The sequence below is a fragment of the Ailuropoda melanoleuca genome, chromosome 7 (assembly GCF_002007445.2).
Source record: "Ailuropoda melanoleuca isolate Jingjing chromosome 7, ASM200744v2, whole genome shotgun sequence".
Classification (NCBI taxonomy): domain Eukaryota; kingdom Metazoa; phylum Chordata; class Mammalia; order Carnivora; family Ursidae; genus Ailuropoda; species Ailuropoda melanoleuca.
Genome location: NC_048224.1, coordinates 73,352,277 through 73,375,834, shown reverse-complemented (window position 1 = coordinate 73,375,834; position 23,558 = coordinate 73,352,277). Strand labels below are relative to the sequence as shown.

General features: G+C 41.3%; 1 protein-coding gene across 1 annotated transcript in view; it reads right to left on the bottom strand.

Annotated features, from left to right (window-relative positions):
- Nucleotides 1-23,558, bottom strand: part of KL (klotho) — a gene marked incomplete at its 5' end in the record, with an annotated part of 41,558 nt that overhangs the window by 5,611 nt on the left and 12,389 nt on the right. Inside the window, 2 exons of the mRNA XM_034663783.1 lie at nt 2,942-3,210; nt 3,961-4,471. Coding sequence (XP_034519674.1) covers nt 2,942-3,210; nt 3,961-4,471 — 780 coding nt within the window. The remainder of the gene's footprint in view (nt 1-2,941; nt 3,211-3,960; nt 4,472-23,558) is intronic.

Below are 23,558 nucleotides of genomic sequence, written 5' to 3'. Positions count from 1 at the left end.
CCTTACTGGGATATTCTTTTTAAAGTTTTTTAGGATTAATGTTAGGAATTTATTTGTATTAGAAGTTTGAAATACTAGCCAGGAGGGAAAAGACAAATTTCAATGGTTTAAAAATTACTTCTCAGGGCTTTAATATAATGTATTAAAAGTATAGAGAACAGCTTGTAAATTAAAACATACGCACACCCTCCTCAGAACCGCCCTACAAAAAAATTTGTTTTTACTCTGCCAGGAAAGTAGTTAGGAAGTAGCTTAGGAAGGGCACTGCCCAAATAATGCGAGGCTCAAGGTGAAAAGAAGAAAGAACAAAACAGCAGTTGCAGCCTTTTCCCGCTAGAGAGCTTCTGGAGAAGTTCACCCACCAAGGGTTTGAGAGTGAGTTAGTTTGTGTGTGGCTGCTTGGGTGTAAGAGAGACTTGCGGGCGGTGGAGGGGTGGGGGGGCACTGCTGGGTGGAGGACTAGGGACCCTCCCCCAACTGATGAGATAGAAGGGCAGTGCCACCTCAGAGGAAGGATTCAGAGCTGATGCATGGCTGGCATCAGATCAAATTCTGAAACAACTGTCCCTAAAGACTAGGAAAAGCAATCCTCTCCCCATCTCCCTCCCTCTTCACTGCCAGATTTGTTAGGTCTGACCAGAGTTTCTCTGCTCTCTCTCTCAAGGAAATAGGTTGTACTCTTAAAACTTTCTCACTACTTACCAGTTCCCAAAAGCAAACACAGTCCAGGGATGGAAGGGAAGGGGCTCCCCACACGGTCTCACAACTGCCTGAGTTCACACTGTCTGCACGGAGATGCTGGCAGAAACTTCTCTTCACGTACAACTGAACTGGGAATTACCTACCCAGGCTGAGGCTGCTATCATGAGTCCTCAGGGACAAGGAGCACAGAGCCCAGCTGAGAGTGGCTCCTCCCAGAAGGTCAGGAGAGAGAACAAAGACCAGGGACCAACCTGCCCCCAGCCGGGGAGGAAGGAGGGGTGGGGAGCCCATCTCCCTCCCTTTGTCCCTTTCCCCCTCACCAGCACCCTATTTGAACCCCACTGTGGATCCCACATGCAGGAGAGAAGTTAGGAAAGGGAGGTTCTGGGAACAGAGGCTGAGGGAGAGGAGAGAGGAGGAGGGAGGAAAACCCCAAACCCAACAGGGCAGAGCTAGACATCTTCTTCCTGTGCTCAGACATCTTTACTAACAGTGTCCCGCAGCTGCCTTTTAAATATAAGAAGGGATTTAAGTCTGAGGCTGCCCTGTAAACTAACTCAGGTCTGCAAAAGACCTAAGAATAATACAGCCCAGCAAAAAAAATGTATTAAGGATAGTGTTGACTTATTTCCTTATAAATAAAGGACTTCCATTTGATACTTACAAGAAAATAGCAACCCATTTCAACTAAAAGACCTTTCCTCAGATCCAAGCATTCTTCCAAATACTTCTTTTGAACCGAAGGGTAACAGAATATGCCACCCCAAAATGTGACAGTAGGAATTCAGGGCCTGCCACCCCAAAGTATGCTCTGCTCATATAAAACTGATTATTTTGAGCAGCAGCCTCTCAAAAAATAGCAAATGTAGGGAAAGGCTTTCTCTGAGCTCCCCTTACCTTCCTAAAGACAGATCCTCCAAAAGGAACTCAGTTGTCATCAGTCCCCTCCTGGGGGGGTGGGGTTCATCCCCTGGGGAAGATGGAGTCTTGTCACAGAAGAGGACACCAGAGGTCACCACAACACCCAGACAGACTTTGTCACAAAGTATTGTGGTTCCCATTTACTCTTCTAAGCGTCCATTCATCTTTCCTAAAAGTTGTTTATTCTTCCCTAGAGACCTATATCCCACCCTGCTTCCGGCTTTTTCTATTAAGATGGTATGTATTTAAGCCTGAATTCCACCTCACCTCAAGGAGTTACTCATTTTTCCCTGAGTGTCTCCCATGTATATGTAAGCTACACATGTTACAAAACTTCTATTTGTTGTTCTCTTGTTAATCTGTCTTTAATTATAAGGGATCTCAGCTAAGAACTCAGAAGGGTAGAGGGAAAGTTATTTTTCCTTTACTACTGAACCAGCGAATTGGCTAGAAGCACTCAGCATGCTAAATGCCGTTGCTTATCTATGAATACCAACCTTTGTCTTGTTTTCGCACTGTTCAGCAGCACCCTACTACCACCTTGCTCACTTAGTACCCTACTCTGTGCTACTCCATTATATGATTTGTGTATCCCACATTTTCCCTCAACAGACCTCTTTGAAGGCAGGAGTCAACCTTACTCATCTCAGTGTGCACTCCCCTCAGCCAAGCACCCTCAGTGATTAACATAGGGCTTTGTCCAATAAGCATCCAATAAGTGCCTACTAAAATATTCCATCAAACTCTAGAAAACAAATTCCTTTAAGATTGGGAAGTTAAAAATAATATTGAGGATTGGTTACCACTTCGATGACTAGCTCTAGAAATGAAATTTTGAGCAGTGAATCATTGGAGCAGGGGTTTTCATTGCTGAGTGCTTCTGCAACAGGCTACACTATGCCTCGGGAGGGCTCCGCCTGGTGTTCCTGCCTTGGGCTCAGCAGCTCCACTGAGATCTCATAAATTTGAAGTTCTGTGTTACTTCTTATTTATGGAAGAACCCAACTGCTCTAAAAAGCATTGAAAACCACTCTATTAAAAAGGAGTATTTTATCTTTTTACTATCTTTTCAGATCTTAAATATTCATGTATTTTTAACTTGTTCCTCCTTTGGAGCTGATTTAAAGTGCAAGATGAAGCTAGAAAGATTTTTGGAAAGAAGGGCGCCATGTTCCAAACTGTGCCCCTAACGTGCTCATCCAGGAATCACGTTTGGCCTGAAGAATGGACAATGTGCCATGACAACCTAATAAGGAAACACTACTTACTAGTGATAGGGCTTGGTGACACTGCTGATTGATTTTGTCAGCTGACTTACTTGAATGTAGTTGTCAACAATTCCCCAAGCAAAGTCACAGGGAAATGTCCCTTCTAGGGGTTGATTTTCAGGTAAAGGAGGGAAGCCATTTTTCTCTATCAGCTTTTGGTAGAACAAGGCTGACGATTTTGGCAACAGTTTCTTATCCTGGCTTAGAAAGTCGACATAGAAGAGCCCACGTCTGATGCTATAACCTCTGTGCCACTCGAAGCCATCCATGAGGGACCATGCCGTGTACCCGATGACGTCCACCCCATCCAGCCTGATGGCTGCAAAGAGAAGAGAGGACAAGAACAACATGACTGATGCTTAGCTGGGCACTAGCCTCATGACTCAAGAGCATTTGAGGGGTTTACTGCTTATGGAAATAAGTCATGGATAATACTTATTGTTCGGTAAACCAATGACCTTCCTTACTAATAAAAGGCTATCACACCTGGATAACTCTACAAATAAATGTCTTCACAAATAGGATGATCTCCAATATGTTTTTACTTGGAATATTTTTATTTCCAGTAGGTGGTCTTTGGGCCTGAGAAGATGTCTTGTTCCATTTTCTATCCTAGCATTGTGGCTGCTGCAATAAATGAATTAAAATCTTTAAAAGTATGAACTACACAATATTTTCTTCAGAAAGAGTTGGTATTCTTTTTCCTTTAAAAAGTGTTTTATTCAGTGCAAATAGTAAGAACCCAAGAACATGTACACATCTAGATACCCCAGGTGTTGCTTAATCCTTAATAGAATCTAAAAATCTAGAGTAGTAACTCTGAAAATCAAGTTATTTCACACATTAAAACCCAGTTTCTCATTTACAAAATGAGTTTTAAAAATGAATTTAAGTTCCTCAAGGCCCCAGATGAGAAAGGTGTTACATAAATGCATTCCTGCTATTGCCAAAATGATTTTCTGCATTACAATTAAAAACTATAAATTCACATAGTTTATTACAGATCATCTGAAAGATTGTTCTTCCTGTGGATTTTGGCAGGAAATTAGAATTTTATCCCCAATCCTACCTTTTAAGGTTTCCATTATGAATTTTTTGAGGTAATACATATACTTGGCATCATCTCTCTTGGTGGTCCCTGAGACAAACCAGCCATTTTCCACAATAAATATTTGAGGGTGGTTATATTCAAGGTCAATCCAAGAAAGGAGTTGCCTCAGGCTGGGAGATTCTAATTGGCGGAACTTCATGTGAGGGTCCAATAGTTGAAAACTCAAGGTTGGTCCGAAAGAAAGAGCAAAAAAGTCAGCTGTTCCCTTGATGAACTTTTTCTCAGATTCAGTAAAATCAGGCAGAAGAGATGAAAGATTATTCTTCATGCTCTCAGGATAGTCACCGTCAATGAATATGGGTTTGGCAAACCAGCCTAGTACAAAGTCAAGAGATTTTTGACATTCTTTGATGCTATGGTCGGTCATTCTTCGAGGATTGATCCAGTGGGAGCTTAGGGCAATGGATATCTGGCCTCCCTGAGTTGGACGGAAAGAAGTATTGTAGAGATGCCAGATTTTGGCATGAGCCTATAAAGAGAAAAGCCATGATGAATTTATCTCTGATTGTGAGAAGGAATACATTTTTGAATTCCCAACTCTATCGGTATCTGTTTCTCGTCAAGCCTAACCTAATGAATAACCCCACAATATAAGAGTCACCTGGAAACAATAAATTATTTTCAGAGGTGGGTCAGCCCACAGAGAGCTGCTACCATGACTGGAATTGTTTCCGTTGTTTTTCAGTAGCCAGTGGAAAATGTGAATTTCTTGTCTTGAATGCAAAGTGATTATTCGTACTTTGAAAAGTTAATGAAATAAGAATTTGTTATAATATCTTACTACTTAATTGACTTTGGATTATGTAATTTTTCATTAATAGGCTTCATGAGAAGAACCAATTCTGCATTATGATCACACCAGGAATTTCTAAGTAGGATTATGTATTTTTTTTATCCTAAGAGACTGGGAGTTTTCAAGTTGACTCAAGTTGTTGGAGTCAATTTTATATTTTGTGTTCATGCCTCACAGCTAAAATTCTAACACATGTTCCCACAATCTTTGTTCTTCCCTAAGAAGAGTCAGCACAATAAATTAAGGACTAACTCCAATACCTAACCTTGGCCCACCCTCTGGAACTCTGGGACAGCGCTGGTTTCCCACAGGACCCAGGGTACAAGGTACAAGCCAAGAGCAAGAATCCCCCAAATGCAGCTTCAAGGAGATCAGATGTCCAATGTTAGTCAGCGCTCAGCTGGGAGTTTCCTACAGCAATGAAATGGGCTTTGCTTCCCTAAGATAACCTTTATACTCCCATAAAATCTTACTGACTTCTGATAGTTTTTTTTCACTTGTTTTCCTTTTATTCACAAAGACTAGTGAGGATTACAGGGTTTTTCCTCCCTTACTTGAATTATGTCTCTCTTCACTTTTGCATTCCTTGATTCACTTCCCCTATTTTTCTACCAATACAAGTGCTGTTTATCAGCCTTTTACTCCCCTAATATATCCTCCCTTAAAAACCCCATGCCAATTCTCTGTTTGACTCATATTCTCCAAGATGGTTTTGCCAATTTCATCCCACTCCCTGGGCCTGAAGAAGCTCGTTCCCTCAGTATGCCAAATATCCTCTGCATTTTTCCTAAAAATTCTTCTCGGGTTCATTTCGGTGCAGGTGTCCAAGAATGATCTCATCACTGTTCTTCCGAGTTCAGCCAAATAGTTCAATGGCATAAAACAGTTTATGTCTAACTTTCGTTTTTAGTTTCTTGGTAAATATCTACCCCGTTTCATTCCACTGAATGTGTTTTTTCATGACCTGAAGCAACTACCCAGATGCTAGGAAGGAGATAGAGAGTAAAAAATGGAGCAGACGAATAGTGGCATTTGCCCACGTGGTTCAAGAAACTAGGGTTCCATCGTGCTGGGCTGCGGCTTTGTGACACCTCCCACCTTTATCCTCCTCACCCCCACCACCCGACCTCTCTCTTGCCCATTGTCAGGGAATCTCACCAAGTCATTCACCAGTTAAACAGAAAAGAAAGGGAGCAGCTCAGGCTAGTCCTCAGGATGGCAGACCGGGACACTTCCCTAACATGGCCCAGGGGAGGCCCACAGACACTCACGTCATAAATCTAACAGACACACCTCTATAGAACAAACGCTGTGACAGACTCCAGGCAGGAGTGACAGCAGCCCAAGAACTTCTGAATCTGGATCTGTTTTGCAGGTAGCTGAAGCAGGAGTCCTACGACAGAACGGCCTATGCTGATGGGCCACTCCTCTAACCGTGGATACTTTACCTACCCTGGGCAGGTGAGACTAACTTCCTTGTGTCTCTCACAGGGATGTTATGAGGATTAAGTAATTTACATAGAACACCTAACACAGAGTCTGCCTATGGTAAGGTCTCCACGAATGCATATTCCTTCTCTACCTAAAGGAAAGCAGGCCAAAGAAAGAAAGCACAGCCCGTAAAGCATAGCATACCCTCGCTAAGGAATTCAGTCGAAGAACAGCCAAGTGATGTAGTGATACCACTTGGGGTTTGGATTAGAAGAGCCGTAGGTTTGGATCCCAACTCCCCCATCCATTACCAGCATGAGCCTCAGTTACTTCCGTACAAACAGGAATCGCAGGTGTTCTCCTGCAGGGACCCGATGAGGACGAAAGGATAGGAGGCAAGTAAAAGTGTCTAGTGAGTAGTTGATTATTTGAGAGAAGTATAAATTTGCAGCATTGGGAAGCTGAAGATTAATTTTATGTGTCCACTTGCCTGGGCTAAGGGGACCCCCCCCCCCAGATAGCTGGTAAAACATTTGTCAAGGGTTTAGCTAAGCTGTGCTACAGTATTGCTGCCTCAGCATCAATTTTGTTTGGCCAAGTGGCCTTTGGGGACCTTAAGCTGACACCAGCCTCTCCTGCAAGCGCATGCCCCAGTCAGCAGCCTCCAAGATCACAAGCAAGTGTAAGTTCCTGACATGACCTCCAGAACAGCCCTTGTGATCAACAGGCTCCCCTCCCTTCCAGCACCTGGATGCCTCACGGGCCCTTTAGACAGAGCCCCCTGGGGCTTACTAAGATCCGTCTTTTGGGTGGAATTGACCAGTCCGTCCCTAGCCCAGGCGTGTATTTAAGTCCTGCCTTTTTCTTTGTCTGCGCTCTGCCTTGATCTCCCCAAGTGGCCCCTGAAGGCCGTGTACTTCCTGCAGGACCTGTGAGTCACACACTTCTCTATTCAGGTTCTCCTGTGGTCAGTTGTCGAACTGAGACTCACCATACAGCACTGGGCTCCACTTAACAAACGTTAATCTAACAAACCTAACACATTATTTCTGGGTGTGTCTATGAGGGCGTTTCTGGAAGAGCTTAGCATTTGCATTGGTAGGCCGAGTAAAGAAGATCACCCTCACCAGTGTGGGTTGGCATCATCCAATGCACTGAGGGGCTGAAGAAACAGGTGAACTGTTTCTCTGGAGAAAGCAAAAGAATATAGAAAGCGTCTTGGATATCACTTGTCTTAACCACTCATCCCACCCCCCACCCCCCACCTGATCTGTTATTTGACTGCTCTCCACAGCAGCCCAACTTGGAGGTCATCCCATGCCTGGCATCTTCTCCAGGAAGTCCCCACCCCACCCCCACCCAACCTGCTGCACCGGCTTGCATGTCCTCCTCTGGGTGCCCCCCGAGTCTGAGGTATACCTCTCTTGCATCACCTACGGCAGGTAATGATGCCTTCCTGCCCCAAATGAGCTCCCTGGGGGTCCCCTCGTCCCCTCCCTGGCACGTGGAGGCCCCAGGGTCTGCTGCACGGAACTGAAGCCTGCTCCATTCACCTTCATTCCATGTTCAGATGGTCGATTTGAGTAACCAACTGCTTACTATAAGGCAAGGCGTAGGAAGGTCACCACTTAAGGTGTGGCAACAGCCAAGGATGATTAAGAGGGACATGGTTGTTTGTTTTTCATTGCTTTCTGATTATTCTGGGTGCGTTCATCTTACAAGTTTGTCATTTCAAGGTTGAGATTTAATAAAGCTATTGACAAGGACGCAGGGAAGTGATTAAGGGGGTCCATAAGAATGTTCACCTACACACTATTTCTAATAGCAAAATACTGGAAACAATTGAAATGTCCAATATTCAAATATATTCACACCTATATATGCATGTTTTAACACATAATGTTATGACCGAAGATAAACTACTATTCAGACATCATAAATAATACAGAAGAACATCCATTAACATGTCAAAACTGTTTCCGAAATACTAACTGAACAGAAAAGCAGATTACAAAGCAGTAAGGAGAGTTTAACAGTATTTTTTATTAAAGAAAAACACGTACATAAAAACCTGGAATGATTTATAAGTTGTTAAAAGAGGTTTTGTAGCAGGACTGTAGGTAGTATAATTCTCTTCAATTTGCTCATCTATATTTTTTCATTTCCTACCATACTCATGTATTGCTTTAGAGGTAAGAAAAAACTTCAAATTTAAGAAAGGAAAACAGCTCATTGGAGCCAGATGGCTGGCCCTGCTGAACTGTCCGTGACAGTTATTTGAAAGTCGTGATCTAAATAACTGCCTGCCTGATTGTTCTCTGTGGTGCCCTATGGTCTCTGCCTCAGCTCCTGAGTCCCCGGCTCATTGAACTCTCCGCGAAGGTCTGAAGTCCCTATTATGCCTTCATAGGTACAGCTCTCCCAAGTTTTCCAATTCCCTGTCCCCCGAGCTCATGCCCCTTCAAAACCCAGCTCAGGCATCACCCCTCCGGAAAGTCTTCCCTGACATCTTCCCTCTCTCTGCCCTTAAGAGTCCATTGCACGTGTCTCCACGGCTGGCCTCTATCAAAGACCTTCCCCATATTGTGCTGCCTTCATGTCTAGATTACAGGGGTTTCCAAGACATTGACTGGCTCTTTTGTCTCTCTCTTCTCAGATTCTAGCAAAGTGTCTGGGGCAGAATAAGTATAATAAACAGATATGGAGGAATGAAGGCTGGCAGTAAGAACCAGATCAGAGTTTGGGTCAGAAGCAAATATTTTTCTGATCCAAAATGGAAAACTCTCTCATAAGATACCCTGGTTGTATTTTATTTCTGAGACCTTCAAAGACAGAGAGCTTTCAGGCACACACCATTAAGGAAATAAATTAGAAGGAATTTGGCATGGTAAGCCTCTGAGAATAATACTGCATTGTCTCAAAAGCACTAATGATCCAATTTGGGGCAGAAGATACTGGTGTGTGATATCCTCTTCACTTCCTTCCCAGCCTCAGTGTTGATTTTGAAATCTATGTTCTGAAAAATTTATATTCCCCGGAATATATATACAAAAATCCTTGAAATAACTGGAGATTTAACACAACAAGTATTTTTTAAATGCACCAAAAGAGAGATGGAATGGCAATACTAACATAAGACAAAATATAGTTTTAAGTCAAAAATTATTCCAAAAGACAAAGAGGAACATTACCTATGGATAAGAGGGTCAATCCATCAAGAATATATAAAATTATAAGCACACACACACCAACAAGAGAACAAAATTAATGAAGCAAAAATTGATAGAATTGAAGGGAGAAATACATAACTTGATAATAATCGTTCCAGACTTTAATACTCCACTTTTAATAATGGACAGAAAATCTAGACAGCAGGGTACCTGGGTGGTTCGGTCAGTTAGGCAGTTGCCTTCAGCTCAGCTCATGATCCCAGGGTCCTGGGATCGAGTCCTGCATCAGGTTCCCCGGTCAGCAGGGAGTCTTCTTCTCCCTCTGACTCTGCCTGCCGCTCCCCCCATTTGTGCTCTCTGTGTCAAACAAATAAATAAAATACTAAAAAAAAAAAAAAAAAAAAGAAAGAAAATCTAGACAGCAGTTCAACAAGAAAAGAGAGACTTTGGACATACTATAAATTGATCAGACATATAGAACAGCCCACCCAACAAGAATAGATACACATTTTTCTCAAGTCCCCATGAGACATTCTCCAGAATTGACCATATGTAAGGATCCAAAACAATTCTTAATAAATTTTAAAAGACTAGATCATACAAAGTATCTTCTCTGACCACTGTGAAGTGAAATGACAAATCAATAGCATTCACAGATAAATGTGGAAATTAAAGAACACATTCTTAGAAATCAATAGGTCAAAGAAGAAATCACAAGGAACATTAGAAAATACTTGGAGATGAATAAAAATCAAACCACAACATGCCAAGACTCATGGGATGCCACAAAAGCAGTGCTCAGAGGACATTTTAATACCTGTAAGTGACCACATTAAAAAAAAAAGAAAGACCTCAAATCAAGAACTAACCCTTCCGCCTGAAGGAAACAGAGAAAGAAGAGCAAACTAAAACTACAGCTGGCAGAATAAAGGAAATAATAAAGATTAGAGTGGATATAAACAAGATGAAGTATCCAGACAATTAACTGAGAAATTATCGAGACTAAGAAAAACAGAGAGAAGACTCAAATTACTAAACTCAGAAACCAAAGTGGGGACATCACTACTGGTCTTTGCCATAGATCTACTTCTATAATACAAGGATTATAAGGGAATACAATGAAAAGTTGTATGCCTACAAATAAGATAACCCAGATGAAATGAACAAATCCCTAGAAATATACCAAAGTGGCTCAAGAAGAAATAGGAAAAGGAGAAAGACACCACTTTTTAAATTTTTAGTTCTGCTTTTTGTTGTATGATTTCCTTACTGTTTAAGCTAAGACCTTTGGTACAAGGTTGGAGGGGAGAGATACCATGTTTATGGATTGGAAGATTCAACACTGGAAGTTATCCATCCTCCCCAAATTGATCTTTCGATTCCACACCATCTCAAACAAAATCCCAACACATTTTTTGTAGACACTGATGGGTTGTTTCTAAAATGTATGATTATTTAAAGGACTTAGATCAGTTCAAATAAATTGCAAAAGGAAGAACAAAGTTGAAGCCCTCACGACTGGATTTCAAGACTTACTCGAAAGCTATAATATCCAATGTGGTGTGATACTGGCATAAGAACAGACAAATAGATCAAAGAAGAATCGAGAATTCAAAAATAAACCTAATGCAGACAGATTTCTAACAAATTCATCTACGCACTTATATGGCAGAGGAAAGCCTTTTCAACAAACTCTTGCAAAATGGAAAAATATATGAAAAAAAATGAACTCAGCCTTACACCTTGCATAAAAATTCATTTGAGACAGATCCAAATGTGAAGGATAAAACTATGAAACTTACAGAACAAAACATAGCCTTTTGATCTTAGAATACAGAAAGCACTAATCATAGAAGAAAAAAATTGATGAATTGGACATCATCAAAATTAAAATCTGCTCATCAAAAGTTAACAAAAAAGGGGTGCCTGGCTGGCTCAGTCAGAAGAGCATGTGACTCTTGATCCCAGGGTCATGAGTTTGAGTACCATGCTGGGTGTAGAGATTACTTACATAAATAAATAAATATGAAAAAAAATTTAAGTCTTTAAATAAATAAAAATTTGCTTATTTAGCTTTTAAGTAAAGAGATCAATACTGATTTCTTCACTCACTCATTTATTCATTCAACAAATGTCCTACTTACCTTTTTAAGTTTCTAGAAATCAAGAGGATTCAAAATAAGATTCTGATCTCATGGAGCTTACATTCTAGGGAGGAAGAGAGATCCTCGAAATACAACTGAGGAAGAAATCAAGACGTGGCAGGGACGGAATGGAGGGGTACAATACAAAAGGCTTCTCTTAGCAGGGATGTTTGAGGAGACATCTATCAATAACAGCATAAATGAAGGATGCTAAGTGAGACCTGAGAGAAAACGCATTCTGGGTAGAGGACTGGGCAAGTGTAAAGAAAGATCAGTGGGTCTGGCAGGAACATGGCAGGTTGGAGGAAAACCATATAGCAAGTAAAGGGGGCATCTCCTAAAAAGGAGATCAGACACAGGTATTTAGCCCCCACTCCCACCTCCAAACCAAGAGGGCCATTGCCAATGACTGACAGGGGTAGGAGTTCAAAAGTCCAGCTGGAAAGGAACTGTGGGATATAACTTACAGTCCAGAGGTCCCGCAGGGGATCAAACTGAAATGGCAACATGGCTTTCCTTTACGCCTTCCCTAGTTCTGCTCTCATGCCTTCACTGACTTCTCTTCAAGCACTTCTTCGCCCAAGGTTGGCTTCTCAGGAAGCTGGACCTGCGTCAGGCTGGACCAGGTTGGCCCAGCCTTGTAGGCCCCAGTGAGGAGTTTGGATTTTTTTCTAAATAAGGTGAAATTCACTAGATGGTTAAACACAGTGGTTAAGAACATGGGCCAAGTCAGACTGCTCTACTTCTGTGCCCTTGCTAGCTGTGTGACCTTGGACACATCATCTAACTCTCTGTGCCTCAGCTTCCTCATTTGTAAAATAAGGCCAAGAATAGCACCTGAAGTTCCTATTCTTATGTGGAGTAAGTAAATCAGTATATAAAAAGCATTTATAATGTGACTGGCCAGGTAAGTTTATTATTCAAGTGTGGTAGTAATATAATTTATGATTTTTAAAAGATCACTGGCTGCTATGTGGCAAACACCAGGAGGGCAAGACAGGGGCAAGAAAACCAGTTAGGGAGCCATTGCTGTGGTCTAGGCAAAAGATGATGTGGGTTTAGACCAAAGGAGATAGCAAGAAGTGGCCAGATTTAGGCTATCATGGAAGGTGGAACCAGGAGAACTTGGTGATGAATTACACATGACTTGCAAGGCAGGGAAAGAATCAAGGACAACAGGGAAAGCAACAAGTAAAGGATTAGGGCAGGAAAGTGATCAAGTTCTGTTTGGGTCACGGGTCTGATACCTCACTGAAGATGCCTGGTTGGTGGCTGGGTAGATAAGTCAAAAGTTGGAGAAGACATTGATAGATGGTATTAACAATCATTCAAATACATTTCAAAGGTAACACTGAAAGGGTCACTTTTGGCTATCATTCCTTAGATTTTTTTAAAAATGAAATGGAATAATGCTTAAAGGATTAATTTAATCCTACAAATAATCTTAATTAAACTGACTGAGACCAATGGTTAAAGATCTGAAATGCAGCCCATAAGCAAAAAATAATTCAAAACAGCTAGTTTGTGGCTACTCCCTACCCAAGAAGAGACCTTGAGGCGTTGTCTAGTTCTAACTTAAAGGTACATTCTTTTAAGAAAGGTCAAAGGACTAAACACATTTTAAATCACGATTATATGTCCAGGGACTTTCTTCAAAGACACTGCCACCCTGTGCTGTTACGCTTATGCCAACTACCCAACGTTCGTTTCTGTAGACCAAGTTAACCTTCTTATTTCTATCAGCACAGCTTGGTAGATTATAAACAACAGTGTCTTCAGGTAGAATTTCAAGCAGCCTTCACAAAACAACCATCTAAAAGAGCATAAAAATAATTTCCAGAACATAGCCAGCTATAATTTTACGCACAAAAATACCGTAATCAGTGGTCTCTGTGTGCAGTTCCCCAAACATTGCCCAGGACTTGCCTTGATCATCCGGGCCCCAACCTATGCCCAAGGCCCCACGTCCACCTTCCCTGACACCCAGTCAGACAGATGTATGGAAACAGGCAACAGCTGACCTTACATGACTCACTGTGGACTTAGCAAATTAAGTATGTAGAATTTCGACTTTGAGCACCAAGCCTTACAGCCTCTCAGAAGTTAAGAGGAAGAACGAGTATAGTTTCATACCTGTATGTGTTTCCTATCTCATCACTTCCCCAACCCAGCTCCTTTACCACAGACAAGTCAATTTCTTGATATTCGCCATGCAGGGCTTACCTTGGATGACAACCCATCAATCCCAAAACATTCTACTTTTCCTTTATTATCTAGCCTTCCCCGCCTTCTGTTTTAGATTTGTTTCTTCTAAGAAGAGTCCGTAGTTAACCCTGTTTACTCTTGGTGCTATTTTCCCCCATTATTCACTGTAAATGTCCACTCCTTCCAAATTCGGCTCCCTTCTCATCTCCTCTGTGAAGACTTGTTTGGCTTCATGGATGCATTTAGACATTCCTTTCCCACCACACCCTGAACACACGTATTTGGAGTAGATACCAAGCTTCTTCATAGTTCTTCATAAATTTGTGTCTCTTCACCAAGACCATATACTCTTCATCAGCAAGGGTTGAATTGAAACAACCTGAACACCTCACAATAAGAGATTATTTATTTATTCTTTTAGTCAAATATTTATTGAGTAGCTACTATGTGCCAGACATAGTTCTTAGATTAGGTGAAACAATCTAAAGGGACAACAATAAGGATCAGTTGAAATAATCCAGGACTAAGGGATTAAATGGAACAAATTATTTGCTAGCTACAAAAGATCATCAATCATTTTAATAAATTATTCAGCTACAGATAACGCATGTGCAGTATTACCTAATTTATGGACTCATATGTGGATATATAGAATAAATAGACAGAAGACAGGAGTCATTTTCAACTTTGAGTTGAATGACCCAAGGAAGACCAATGAGAGAGTCTCCCTGAGATTTTTCTGCTGTAGCAGAGGCAAGTGTCTCTCCTGCCTCTGGAGTAAATCTGGACTTCTTGGCATGGGAAGAGACCCTCTGCGGTAGGATGTAAAGAAGCTAAGCAGACCCAAGCATGTGAGCATGAGAGAGAGAGAGGGAGAGAGAAATTGCCCCCCTCCCGTTGATGGTAATAATTACCAATCTCTGAACTGTCTGGAGTTGTTCTCCAATTCTGTGAATTATCCCAGTGTCCTTTGAATAAAATCTCTTTTTCTTCCTTAACCTAGTTTTAGTTGGGTTTGGTCATTTGCCAATGTAGAATTCCTAAATACACATATAACCAAATTTGAGATTCTATAAGACCCCACTGAGGTAAAGGTATGCTTTTACAGCCGGGCAAGACACAGGCCAAGGTACATTTTTTTAAATCATGGCGTGATTTTGGAGTTTTGTAACCTATAATCATTATGTCTGGATTTTTCCAAAGTAGGTTACATAAAAGGCCTTATTCATTTATTTCTAAGCATAAACTTTCTCCAAATGAAGTAAAAAATTTCATAACTCAGTTGGAGTAAATACATCAATAAATCAGAGATTAAGTTTCTTGCCTCATTTATCTGTACAAAACTAATCAACATCAGTTAATTCATTCTATTTAATACTCAATCATGCTGCTATAAAAATCCTTCCAAATCACTGATGCTAGGTTGTTAACAAAATATCTGGCTTGCAACCACAATCCACCTAGTCCATTAATCACCATGTTCTCAGAGACACAGAGGAGTTCCAATCCCTGGATTTTATATCTGTTTTTCTAACAGCAACAAAATGAGAATGGTGAAGGAACAAGTAGGGAGACATCAGGCTAGATGAGAAAAAGAGACAAGAAGATGAAGAATTCAGATAAGGGATATTTATCACACGGTCAGCAAAAGCACCCTGTGGTTCATCCATCAGCTGGAATCTTTTCAGTAAACATCTATTACTAAAATCACCAACGTAATTCTATAATACCCTCATGAAACAGCTGCTCTCTGATTTCAACAAAATCGAGGAAAGTCTTTTTCTCATAATAGTCAGCTTTACTTTTCTAAATGTTTTACCTCTGTCTCCTCACCTAAATTTCCTGCTTGGAATTACCAATAGCAGATGCCAACTGACTGACTCTCTCTGAGACTTTAACATCATTTATCAGTTCACAGGCTCATTTGCGGCTGTTTGCTTTCGAAAAAGCTCAATTCCCCTTGCAGCAGAGAACACTTTCCACCTAAAGAAAAAGTGACGTGTAAGCATGCGAGGGTTTCTGCACTGTCAGACAGGGTAAGGTTATGGAAATATAAAATATCTTTTATGAAGGGGCGCCTGGGTGGCTCCGTCAGTTAAGCGTCGGACTCTTGGTCTCAGCTCAGGTCCTGATGTCAGGGTTGTGAGATCGAGCCCCGTGTCAGGCTCTGCGCTGGACGTGGAGCCTGCTTAAGATTCTCTCTCTCTCTCTCTCTAAAAAAATAAATAAATAAAAAATATCTATCTCTCTCTATATATATATACATGTATATATAGATACCTATATGTATATGTATGATGTTTTAGGGAGTAGCTGGTAGTAGAAAGCAACTGCCCACTCTTTCCCTCCCTCTTTCCCATTTCCCTTGTGTGGTAGCAGTTTCTACACTGTCTTAAGTCACAGGTTTTCATGGCAGATTCCAGTCGTGACATCAAGTTATGAGCAGCCACAGCAATTTTGAAAATCCGGGTAGACTAGAACTAATTAGAAATTATCAGAGTGTGTTGTGTGGAGTAAGGGCAGGTAAGCCCTGCTTTATGAAACTTTCATTTCAGTTGTGAATGTGTCAACTTTCTTAGTGCGGGTCTAGTTCCAACTATTCGAAAGTCACTCATCAGAGTTAAGGGATATTTTCATCCCGCAAGTATTTCTGGACCTTCTACCTGCCTGGCACAGTTTCAGCACTTAGGGAGGCAACAGTGAACAAACCGGACAAAAAGCTCTGCCCTCACAAAGCTTCTAGTTTAGCAGAAGAGACAATAATCAGCGAATATTATAAACACTACTGCAAAGAATGTTAGGTGGTGAGCAGTGGTCAGAAAATGCAGAACCAAGGAAGGACGGCCTGGAAGCCAAGGAGAGGAGAGGCATTTTCTTGGTCGTGCTCACAAGGATCTTTCGTTTGTTTTCCCATTACCCATGTTGTGGTGTTAGCCTTGATTTTACAGCTCTATAGGGCAAAATCCAGATGTGTTCTTAGTGGGGAGGAGTCATGTCCGTTAACATCTACCCTCACAGAACTTAAAATAGCGTAACTCATAGTAAATAACAAATCTCACAAAGGCATACTCCCCTTGGCAGCCCCAGAAAATCAGAATCAGAGAATGGGATTAACCCAAGCAGGCCGGCTCCTTCTGCCCATTTCTGTGTCTAGGAAATTTTTTTTTTTTTTACAATCTCCCTTTATGGCCCTAAATAATCCTCAAAGATTATTCTGTATCTGCACACCCCACGCCCCCAATAAAAGCTGCTCTCCTTGGGCTTTGGTCAGGTTCGTTTACAAATGTTCTTCAAGGGATAATTAACACATAGGAGCCACTTGGACCTACAGTGTTGAGCAACCACTAAATCTGTACCTTCTGTCTAGGGATGGCCTAAGAAATCAAAGGTGGCATTTTCAACAGCCATTATTATGCCAGAAGGGTTTTGTTTTTTAATTGCTCGAATAGGGTCTTCTATTCTGAGGCTAAAAACCAAACCCCCAAAATTCTTCTCCACAGAGTTCATTTGCAGTACCCATAAATTTAGTGAGCTCCTCTCTCCTCTACGCCCCTAGGAAGTCCTTCTTGAGCCAGGAAATAGGTCTCTCTACTCCCTCAAAGGCTGGGTCTCTGGGAGAAGCAGTTTTGAATGGGGTGGTTAAGCTGTGCCTCATTCCAGAAAGTGGCTTCTGACCATAGGCTTCAAACAGGTGAGGAAACTGATTCTGTGGATTTGGGGATCAGGTGGGCTGGGGAGAACATTCCAGGCAGAGAGGAGAGTCAGAAGAAAAGTTCTCAAGACACAACAGCAAGACCTTCCCTGGGACTGGAGGAGAGTGAGTGAGGGGCAAGGGTCAGAGTTGAGGCCAAATGTGTCACACACTGCAAGGATGTTTCCAGAATGGGGAACTGAGTCAGTCATACCCGCTTGATCTAACCCCCCTCTATAATGAAAGGGAAAATTTAATGGGGATTAAATATGAAAGGAAAAGAAAAGCTTTTTAATCAAATTGTAAATGACATGGTTTTTACTCCCCCTCTCCTTGTTTCTCAAAGATTAGCAATAAACACAAGGAAGCAATCACACAGTTTCTGCTATAACTCCTCCCAGATTGTTTGCTTCCTTCCATTTTTCTGATATTAGAATTGCAAAGGAAAATAAAATAAGAGCCCTGAATCGGAACGCACTTTTTCACAAGTATTATTTGTGTTATCATGCGATCATTATTTCACTGAGCCAATATTTATGCCACGGGCAAGTTATACGGGGCACACAGTGTGGGATCAAAGCCGAGGTAACAGAACGATTGTGACACAAGATTGAAAATGAAAGGGCCATGAGAAGGATTTTCTTTTAATAAAATACAATGGGGCTTCAGAGAAAAGAAAGACTCCTTGTGGAGAGGTCTTCACGTGGGAGATCGTGTCCCAACCATATATTGAGAGATGTGCAGGTCCTGGGGAGATGGAAAAAGGCATTTGAGACAGATCCCTGCGAGGGGAAAGACTGCGAGGTGGTGACAGCTTGCATTTCTCAAAGAGGGAACCTCCCCCTTGATCCTCTAGGACTGTGACCTTGACATGCCTCCCACAGAGGGGTCTGTGTTCCCTCCCCTTGACTATGGGGGTTGTGACTGATCTGAGAGAAGTGAAGCTGCAGGACACCACTTCCTTCTAGTTGGTTCTCTTGGGGTGTTTGCTGGGAGGGACTGTCTGCACCAACTGGCAATCATGCAAGATCCCAGCCTCTGGAAGCTGGGCTTCCAGACCCTAATCCCGACCCGCCATGTGTCAGCCACCAAGTCTTGGGGGATCACACAGCAGTAATAAGTGAAACAGATATATATGGTTTAGTGGGTTTTTTAAAATATGGGTAATGGTGAGTCTCTAGATGTTAATGAAGGTAGAAGCCATTGGTGACAATTTAGGGCTCACATTCTCCTCCGTTTCGGCGTGCTAATATGTGGACAAGGAGGGAACTCGCTCTTGGAGACATTCACCAGCACACCCCCATATGAAACCGAGCCGTGTCGGAGGCAGCATGGAGCCCGGGATGCGCCCTAGGAATGTTCAGGAAAGCAGATCCCAGGTCCATGCCCTGGCAGCCACAGGAAAGTCAGCTAGACTCTCTGAGACCCTCTACTAATTTGCCAGCCCAGCCCCGCTCCAAAATACACAAACGCACTTCAGAATCTACAAGCAGTATTCAGTGGTACAGGTCTAAAAAAATTATTTTAATTACATACATTCATTCATGTAGTTTAAAATCAAAGAGTACCAAAGGCTTGCCATGAAAAACAGTGTTTCCTCTACCCCATCTCCCTCTCCTGCTCCCTGCAGACAACTGCAGTTAACTTTTGCTGGGTTTTTCTAGTAATTACCATCATAGTCCTAAATACATGCTTATTCCAAAATTTAATAATGCATCAAGATAATGAAGATATAGCTCTTTCATACTCCCCGATTTTCTTCCCTATCCTCCCAAATGTCTGTTCTTATTTAAATCATTAATCAGTATTTACATCAAGGTTCTTATATTAATATTGTTCGTTGCAAAGTCAAATAGGATACTAACAACATTCCCTTCCCATCCTAGCTTTTCCAGACAGCTTTTTATTTTCCCTTGAATAAATAACCACCTCATTATTAAACTTGCAGAATACTCCATGTGGTTTAATGCTTTCATGATCCTCCATCGAATTCATTGCCATACTACCTGTTCTATTACTTCCTCGCCTGCTCTGCTAGACCTTTCCACCTTCCTGGTTCCATCTGGACTAGATGCTGTCCTGAGCTGCTCTCCTCCTAGGGTTTTTCTCTGTTTTTCATGGATCGAAGCCAGATTCTTCTGGATCCAAATTCTTCCCATTATTTGCTCTGTAATTTCACTGCTGCATACCTTCCACTGGCATCTTAGGACAGATTACATTGAAGGTAAGCTTTCTAAATCCCTACACAGCTGTGCATTCATTGTTCCAGGGACTCAGTAGGGTCTTTAAAGCTGAAGGCTCATGTTCAGTTTGGGGGCATATTCTTATATTATTTCTCGAAAAATTTCCTGCCCTCCACTTTCATATTTTCTTTTTGGAACTCCTCTTTGTCTGATTTTGGGACTTTTGTACCGGATCTTTTCAATCTTTTACCCTTGTCTTTAATATTTCCATTTCTTTGTCATTTTGCACCACTTTGGGGTTATTTCTTTGACTTTATTCTTCAAACTTTGTACTAACCAACAATCACATTGTTGATGTCCAAGAATTTTTTAATATTCTCTGTTCTTTTTTGAGTTTGTGTGTATTTAATTTCCTGCACAATCTGTTTCTCCTGGTTTGCTATTCTGTTTATTTATTTTATTCTCTCTGTTTCATGTTGAGCACTTTCTTCCAATATTTTTTGATGTTTGGTTGTCCACTGATATTTAAGAGAAAAGTACTTAAAAACTCGTAAAATATTATATGTATGGGATCACGTTATAAAGAGCAAGTCATACCCTCCGCTGATTGGCCGGGAAGCCAGTCATTTTGTTAGGGGACCCATCCTAAAAGTCAGTGGGTGAAATCCCTACTTTGGGAGCCATTCAGAGACTTTCAAAGAGGAAAAAAAAATCTTCCCTTTTCCCACCAGGGAGACAGATGCTACCTGCTTACAGAGTAAAGAGGCTGAGAAGTGACGGGGAGTTTGTAGCTACAATTCCACTTGAGCCCCTGTGTTCATATCTGTGTCTCACCCCCTGCCCTTTGCTCTATGTAGTGCCCCCACGTTCCTCCACCTCCCTGTCTTTCAAATTCTGGCAGAAGTAAACCTTTGGTCTCAGGCCTGAGAGTGGGGACAGGGTATGAACATTCTCTATGATTAAGTAGATTATCTAACGATTTGACAAAAACCTATTTATGTCATTGAATAAAATCAGTTTAAATGAATACCCATTATGTACCTAATATTACAGGATACGACACCTGCAACTACCCAATCCATACATTAGGGAGCTTTATGCTCAAAAATCCACTTCTCCGGAGCACCTGGAGGGCTCAGTCCGTTAAGCGTCTGCCCTTGGCTCAGGTCATGATCCCAGGGTCCTGGGATCAAGCCCGGCATCATTTGGCTCCCTGCTCAGCAGGGAGTCTGCTTCTTCCTCTGCCCCTCCCCCCTGCTCATCCTCTCTCTCAAATAAAAAAAAAATCTGAAAAAAAAGAACTGTATCTATATGAAATAAAATCCAAGATTACAAACTTCATATATTAGTTGTATTGTAGGTACAGGCAGTCCATAAAATTTGATTGATTGCATTTACTTGTATAAAAGAAATATATTTCTAAAATCAGTTTATTACCTGATAAAAGTTGATATGAAAATCAACATCACATTCTGAGGTCATAGACTCTGATCCTTTCAAGTCTTTGACTTCCTTAATCCACTACATCTGTTGGCTGTCCTTGATTTTCCTGTCACCAGCATTTTTGAGTCTGTTACCTCTCATCCTCAATTGTATCTATCCTCAGACTATGCCATATTCCTGAACTTGAATTTCTAATTATTACAAGAGGAAAGCACACCAGGGTCTGCATGCCATTCCAAATTCATCATCTCCAAGAGGGACTGAGCAAAAAATTTGCAGTTACAATCATGAAACAGTCATCAGTTACTTTGAGGGATCATGGAAAATACAATGCTTGAAGAATGAACATTTTCTTAATTTTAAAATGGAAGAAAATGTGGATTTTGGAAATAATAGACCCAGGAGCGAAGTTATGTAATAGCTTAATAAAATTACATCAGCACTGAGGAAGACAAGGCAAGAGGGAAGCAACACGGATTCATAACATAAGGCTGCCCAGCTAGCCTCAAATAATTTTTATGGTGTTGTATAGCTTACCTAGGAATACAAGAAATGTATCTCTCTGTGTAATAATTTTGACAATTGCCAGAACTTCTTGTGATATTCTTGGGGTCAAAAAGAAGAAAAGTAGGGGTTCTATCTATCTATCTATTATCTGTCATCTATCTATCTATCGATCTATCTATCTTAGTACCGTCTGCTTGAATAATTGAGGCTGGAAAGCTATATTTTAAGAGCATTCACTGATTAAACAAAAATTTACTGGTTGCTTACTGTCAAACACTGACAGATGTTTGCAACATTGATTAATAGGACATGTCCTGCTGAGAGAAGGTGACTAACAACATCCCACAGAGTTGACTCACAGCCCTATTTCTTGTCAACATTTTTATCATCAAAAGGATGAAAATTCACAGAGCATTAATCTGAAAATTTGGAAATACTGCAAAAAAGCTCGCTTCAAAAAGAGTCCTACAGACTGAAATGCTATAAATATGTGCTATAACTAACAAAATTAAGTTTTAAAGTGATGATAAAAATATTTCCTTTTTTTCTTTTTATGCAACTTCTAACAACAATCACAGTTCCCTGTCCTACTCCCCCTCCCCAGTCTCTCCAGTTCCCCTTTGCAGAGGTAAACACCATTGACTCTTATGACTTTTGAAACTTACACATTTCCATACTTCCAAACTTTGGACAGTATTCACTGACTTCCTGTTATAGGAGGTGAGGACTTAGCTCTCTTACCCAGCCAGTTCAGCTCTACGGCAGGTTTGGGTTTGAATAACTAATCTTCCATACTGACATTATTCTGCCAACATGACTATTAATCACAGCTGGGCTTTATGACGTGGTAATTAAGACTCTGTTTTCTTTCTTATTTTTGCTTTCCTTAAAGTTAATAATTGCATTGTTTTTTCATTTCCTTGGTTTTCTTTGTTCCTGTGGCTAATTTTTCCCACACTTTCCAATAGCCTGTCAGCAGAAATTTCTACAAGTTCACATCAGCTTCCAATATTTTTGTTGGAGACACACTTCTAGAATCTTCTCCCCTTCTGGAATGGTTGCTCTTAGCTCTGCTGCACAGTTGGCTTCCTGGGTCGACAATTCATCATCATGTTCCCGCGTAAGACCTACTACTTTGTTTTCTTCCTTTTTCTTTCTTGTCTCCATTACGTTCCTCATAAACGGCTCATGGAAGATGTATTTTTTGAGATTTTGAGCATCCTGAAATCTCATTATTTTACCTTCATAAATGATTTGTAGTTTAAATTAATCTCAAATCCTGGTTGGAAATATATATTTAAAAAATTCTGGTTGGAAATAATTTTCATTCCCTTTTTCTGAATGGCACTCCTTCCTGATGTTTGTGGTGACCATAAAAATGCCCTGCTCAGTTCTCCTGCTATGAGAAGCATAACTGACTGACACCAGTTGCTACCCCCTTTGGACCCAACACTTCGCTGGCCCTGAGGTCATGCTTGTCACAGGCTACTCTCCCTTATGAATAAACATGGTAGGGGTACTAATGCAGACCCATTCCTTTAGGATGGTGAACCCTTCAATAGGCAATATTGGCTAAGGGCTCCTCACTGGCCTGGCTGGATCTTTCTTTCTTTCTTTCTCTTTCTTTCTTTCTTTCTTTCTTTCTTTCTTTCTTTCTTTCTTTCTCTTTCTTTTTTAAAGATATTATTTATTCATTTGACAGAGAGAGAGACAGCCAGTGAGAGAGGGAACACAAGCAGGAGGAATGGGAGAGAAAGAAGCAGGCTCCCAGTGGAAGAGCCTGACGTGGGGCTCGGTCCCAGAACTCCAGGATCACACCCTGAGCCCAAGGCAGACGCTTAACGACTGAGCCACCCAGGCACCCCTGGCTGGATCTTCCTTAGACCAGTACTGCCATCTGAGACTCTTCCCAGCCAAACCTATTTCTTGCCCACTCTCTTTCACAGGTGTCAAGCATGTGTCATGGTCTAAAGGCTCTGCCTTCTGCAG